Source organism: Epinephelus fuscoguttatus, linkage group LG8, assembly GCF_011397635.1.
Source record: "Epinephelus fuscoguttatus linkage group LG8, E.fuscoguttatus.final_Chr_v1".
Classification (NCBI taxonomy): Eukaryota; Metazoa; Chordata; class Actinopteri; order Perciformes; family Serranidae; genus Epinephelus; species Epinephelus fuscoguttatus.
In genome coordinates this window covers 19,694,523-19,700,522 of record NC_064759.1, presented here as the reverse complement: position 1 = coordinate 19,700,522, position 6,000 = coordinate 19,694,523, and the positions used below count along the sequence as shown (strand labels likewise).

Here is a 6,000-nt window from a genome sequence, read left to right as displayed (position 1 = left end):
TTTAATGAGATATGTACACAACTTCACAGTCTTGTCAATATTCATACATTTAAAACTCATATTTTGACATGTAGATCTGGGTTATGCAATCTGTGTACATCTGTCGGTCCAGCCACTGAATATCAATGATAGAAAAACAGATAGATGGATACCTGTACGGATACCTATCCTACCCCTGATGTAGATGGAGACTTCTGGTATATAGGTAGAACTGTATTAAATTAATTGTTAAAGAGAAATTCCAGCAAGTGTTACAGCTAACCCTCTGCCTGTTACACTTAACCCCACCCATGGGGTACGCTGTAACATTTCACTCTCACCACTTCTCAGTGCAATTGTAGAAGAAAGGTAAGTTCTAGAAAAAACAACAACTGTTCATGTGTAGCAGAGATGTGCATGTTGAATAAAACAAAAAAATAATTCATCTCAAACTGTTTTAATAGCATTCAAACTAAAATGTGTTAGGTTGTGACCCGCTCTCCCCCTCCATTGTTTTTCAATACTAAAAAATGCATAGGAAGTGTTCAAAGTAAATGCCTTTTATAAGACCACTTCCACAATAAATATAAGCAAAAACCTGGTATGCTGGTGAAATGTTACAGCAATCTCATTTTAAACACCTGTATCCACTGATGAATTTAGGCCATCACAAAGACTGTGGTGACAGAGACATGTGCTTGTTTTTCTTGAGAGGCCACTATGTTTGAATGGTTGTTGTTTTATTGTGGATTATATGTTGTATTTGTTGCATTTTAAATGTGATTTGATTGGCTGCTACCTTGGCCAGGTCACTCTTGTAAAAGATATTTTAACTATCAATGGGACTTCCTGGTTAAATAAAAATATGATTTAATATAGTGGTTTGTCACGTTGTTATGCCTATTTATGTATACTGCATTTCAATCAGATGTTAAAGGCAGCTAGGCAATGACAAAAACATTGCAGAAAATAGAGCTAGCATGCTGGTCAGATGAATGTTTTCCAAAGGGAAAGATTTATATAGAGTGTGAACTGTGAACTGGCTGGGTGTGAGAGCATTGTAGTTTTGTGGGTGGAGGAACCAATCAGAACAGAGGGGGACAACTATTTTATTCATATAGGAATTGTTTTTATCATTCAGAAAGTGATCTTTAGATTTCGATGCAGGCCTGCTGATGCTAGCAGTTACTGTATCTGTCTTCCGTGACGTTAAATTTAGCTAGAATTTAAGGATAAATACAACAGGTAGCACCCGCGCCCCCCTCTTGGTAATGGTACAGTCCGATCCGGAGGCCAGTGAGGGACCATCCGCACAGGCAGAGGAGCATCAGCTGTGGTGCGTCGCAGAGTGAAACTTCCCTCACTCCTCCTCCTGCTGCTTTCTTTCTCCCAAATTCCCTCCGACACCTATTTATGTAATTTCTCTCAGCAGCCACCGGTGCCTCCGTCAACAACAGGCGGGTACTGGCTGGGTTTTGCTTTATTTTGTTGCTTTTTGTGGTCCTATTTCGGGTTTAACCGGACGGGCTTCCTGCCCGGTTCGTTCAGGACATCGGGTGCAACTGGAGTGACTCCACCAAGTTTCCCCCCCATTCTGCCTGAGGAATGAGAGGACTGCCGGAGAGGAAGAGCCCAAACTCGCATGTTTGAATGAACAAAAGAGCAGAAAGCGACGGTGCTGCCGCCGAAATGGAGGATAACACTCTGCCAGGAGCAACATGTAAGTCTTTATCCACCGTCTGCCTCTGAGTTTAACCTGTCTTGTTTAGTAAAAAAACGCACGAGTGCTTTGTCATTCACCTCCTTTGTCACGTAGTTACAAAATCGTGTCTTGCTTGCATTAACTTTACAGCTGCCTTGCTCATTTTGGGGGGTAACAAACACTGTTGGAGTTAAGGTGACGCTACAGAGAGCGTGTTAGGGGATTAATTTGTCTGATGAATTATGAATAATCCATTAGGAGGTGCAGATGCAGACAGCCCACAAATCATAACGCAACCTTGTTGTTGTCCACAAGATTAACACCTAAACCTCAACCCAGATATGAATCTGGGTGGCATTACAATGCAGATTTACCAGTTTGCATACCTTTTTGATGATGAAAACAAAGCGCTGGTGTGGTCACAAAGCAGACTGCTCATGCCTGTCTCTTAAAAAAATATATATATATATATATATATGTTGCTATTATTTCACACAGAGCCCAGCTGGCAGGGATATAACAATACAATTTGCGCTAGATGAGGTAATCTGACTAGTAGCACCCCATCCCCCTCTGTATGTTATGTTTAGCTCACTACTAACATGATGCAGTCATAGGCAGTCTGGTATCCCTTCCTATCTCCTCCTTGCTGCTGCGCTATCAGAGGATGTTTTCCAGATACAGAGGATATTCGTGTGTGCACAGGTGCAGTGGAGCTCATTTTCTCCTGGTGCAGAGGTGCAGCAACAGCAAACTCCCTGAAATCGAGGATATTTTAATGAGAGGCTCAGCACAGGGCCAAAGTGCAGTGGATAAAGAGTCCACCTCACACTCTGGCCAGATCCAGCTTACTGCTTTTATACGTGCAATTATAAATATGTGATCCTGTGATCATGCAGGTCAATGCCAAAGCCACAAGATGAAATACCCATAATGGAAACCTACCAATGTGAAGTTGCATGACACCCAGCATTGCTTCAAAGTTTGACCTCCGTGCCAAAGTATTGTGTACTGACATGTTGCCTGCTTCTGGACGCACACAATGTGACCTCCTCCTTCTGACAACAGAGAACTTCCTTCCTGCTGACAGGGGGCTGCATGGAGAGAGGTCGGCTTGTTTTGGCCCTGCATCAAGCAGGAGGAGAGACGTGCTCCACCCTGTTTGTGGGAATCTTGACCAGTAGACTGGAGTGTCTTTGAACAGCCATGTTCTGAATAACATAACGAACGTGCTGTAGAGCTGGGAGGAGCTGTCATCACTTGTTGTGACTCATGGCAATAGCATTGACATCAGGCGTCTTGTTTCTTGTGATGTACTGTTTGTCAGCCAGACTGTTTTGCTTCCTGTGCTTACAAAAGTTGCCTCTCCAGCTTTCTTTAATAAGCCATCAGAGGTTGAATGCTCATCGTAAATCCAACACTCCTCATGCATAACTCAAAGCTCAAAGTCGGACATATGGTTCTGGCTTGATGTGACTCTGTGATCATGTGTATTTAACATATGCACAGCTGTATCACATAAGAATGAAGATTTAAATATCATTCAACTCTTGCTCTCTTACGAAGGGGAAGAAGGAGTACGTCCATCCCTAAGAATCTCTGATAAAAGACATATTTTGTCGCCAAGAACGTGTGTTTCCCATGTAAAACATCCTTGATCAAGATATGTGAACAACACCTGGAAGCAGCAGGACAATTGGACAAGCCTCCTCCTTTTGTTGAAATACAGGCACCAAAAAAGCTTACTTGATCTGTCGTGCTTGAAAACTAGCCCTTGGACCAGGGCTGTTGAAAGCCTGGCCCAGCATTGTGAAAACCTGCTGTCAGGATTTAAGGAGAAGATCTTCTAATCCCTCTTTTCTTTATGCAGGCTTTCTTCTCTCTGCGCTCTCCACTTTGCCACTCTCTGACAACTGGCTCTGTTTGGTTGTCCTCTTTAATCTCCGTACCTGAACAGCTAAGCTGTGACCAGCTGAGATGAATAGGAACTCTTATTTTCTTTTAAGATTTTCCTTTTCGAGCACATTCATACACCCCGGGCGAATCACACTGCTCATATCTCTGAAATTCTTACAGGAGGAGCAGGATGTATACAGTAGAAGAGACTGAGGCGGTGCTTTAAATTGTTAATGAGCCATTATGCAGGCTTTGTTTTAAGCAAAAAAAGACATGATGCTTCACCACAGCTATGCTGAGAGAAAAACGCCTCAGCAGACTGACAGGGAGGGGAGATCACAGTGATGTCCTTGTCTGTCGTGTAATGTAGGAGAATCTACCAGCTTTGGCTGTCAAGCCTGTGTTGTAATGAACAGGATCAGTGAGCTACACATCTTCAGCTGCAGGAGTTCTTATGTAATCAGGGGGATACGTGCCACCGCATCCCATTTTTGGAGTGTCTTTGTAAATTAGCAGTGGGCAGAATCCCATGGGTGCTCCTAGATTCACTACCTAAATGGAGCCTAAAAACAATGGGAACCAACGTTTGTACGCAGGATTAATTATGAGCGATGCAGCGCTGGAGTGTGTTATAATGAGGTGTTTTAATGTTCTGCAGGAGGCAGATATATTTGACTCTTGACAGGTTAGCAATGTGTGAAACCGCTCATGTTTGAAATGGATCCTCAAAAGTATGATTGTGTTTGTGATGAAGAGCAAAACAATTTACTTTTATGTGTTTCTGGGCGTGCAATAATGTCGCCTTCCCAAACTGTAACTCTGTAAATGTAGATGCGACCCTTACTGCACAGGTCAAGCAACAGGCCTGATATGTACTGTGCTTCAAGTCATTTATGCAGTGATTATTAAATATTTCTGTATCACAGGGAGAAATGAATGCTACCACAATACATTTATCCAGCTCTACCTGCTGTTTAAATAATCTCATTCATACAGCTGGGAGGTGCACACAAAGGGGACCAACCTATGTTTGGGCTCCATCATACATAATCCATTTAATTCAGTGTATGTAGCTGCAATCACAGATTACTTTGTCAATCAACTGGCTTTTCCCAGGCATGCATGGCTAAAAGGATTAAAGTAGCAAAATGAGAATCATTATACTTTACCACAGCCTTTCACAAGATTTGTTTTGGTGTATAGATTGATTGATTTTTCCTCTAAAGCTTCGTCAGGCAGTGTTGTTGGTGTTGGAGACTGGGAGCTTCCCAGTTCCTACATGTTCAGATATGTTCAAAGCCCACAGTCGGCACATTCGAAAGAAGGGACTCAGCTTTGTTCCTGTGAAGTTTGGAGAGAGAAGGGGAAAGAGCAGAAACATCGGAGTCGCAAAGAGCCGACTGAAGTCATGCCAGCACTGTGCCGCTGAGGTCTGCTTTTGAAACTACAGTGCAGTTTTAGACAGTGACACATTTTGACTTGTTTGGCTCCTCTGTATTCCAGCACATTAGATTTAAAATGAAACCCTGACTGGAGTGAAAGAGCTGAGTCGCAGCTGTAAGAATGTTTGAGGGTGTTCACATCATCTTAGTTTGGGAGCTTTGGAGTCATATCCTTTTTTTTCGACATAGTCCCATGGCATTTTTAACAGCCTGTTTTAACAGCAATAGAGGTGCAAATTCTTTACATGGATGTAAACATATTCAAGCTAAAAGTTGGCACTTAAACTGCATAGTCACAGTTTCATTTTGAATCCCAATATTTTGGAGAATGCAGACAACAATCACGTGTGAGCACTGAGTATGCAAGTAGGCTCATATTACCCCTGTGCTCACAACTAGGGCCATGTTCAGACTGCCAGCAGGAATTGTTCTTTTGGCATGTCCAGATTGCATGCAGATCAATTTTTGGAAGTCTGGACATCAACAAAAAGAGAAAAAAACAAACAAATGAAATGGGATTTTAGCAAATCTGACTCAAACCACATTTGGAGGTGGTTTGGAAAGTGATTCAAATAAAATTTCGACAGATGCGTCTTGTTCTGGCTGCTCAAGTCTGGTTTCAAAGTCTTTGAACACAAAACACAACCACTTTGTGAAATTCAGTGACAGAAGTGCTGAGCAGATCCATGCAGCTACTAGCAGAGGACAACATGAGACAGTAGACACCAAAATAAATTGTTTGGTGGGTCAAATAATGGACCTCCATTTCTCATGCTTCTGCATTGGAAAGCTGCATCACCAGTGTTGCTATGTAGTCACTAACACCTATGTCGTTACCTCAGCAACCCATGCAGATAGGTTAGTGATGTCTAGACATAGAAGTACGGTCTAATCACTTACAAATAACTGTGTGGACAGTCTGTCTTCAAGATCTGATTTGCCTGCAGTCTGGAAGTAGCGTCTATGTATAAGAATCACAAT

The 6,000-nt window shown here is 42.4% G+C and overlaps 1 protein-coding gene across 6 annotated transcripts in view; it reads left to right on the top strand.

Annotated features, from left to right (window-relative positions):
* The first annotated feature begins 1,296 nt into the window (after positions 1-1,296).
* The window catches only part of map7d1a (MAP7 domain containing 1a), a 53,449-nt gene continuing 48,745 nt past the window's right edge, over positions 1,297-6,000 (top strand). For all 6 annotated transcript variants that reach the window (XM_049583013.1, XM_049583009.1, XM_049583014.1 and 3 more), the window contains exon 1: positions 1,297-1,699. In XM_049583013.1, the coding sequence (XP_049438970.1) occupies positions 1,630-1,699 (70 nt within the window). In that variant the 5' untranslated portion in view covers positions 1,297-1,629. The remainder of the gene's footprint in view (positions 1,700-6,000) is intronic.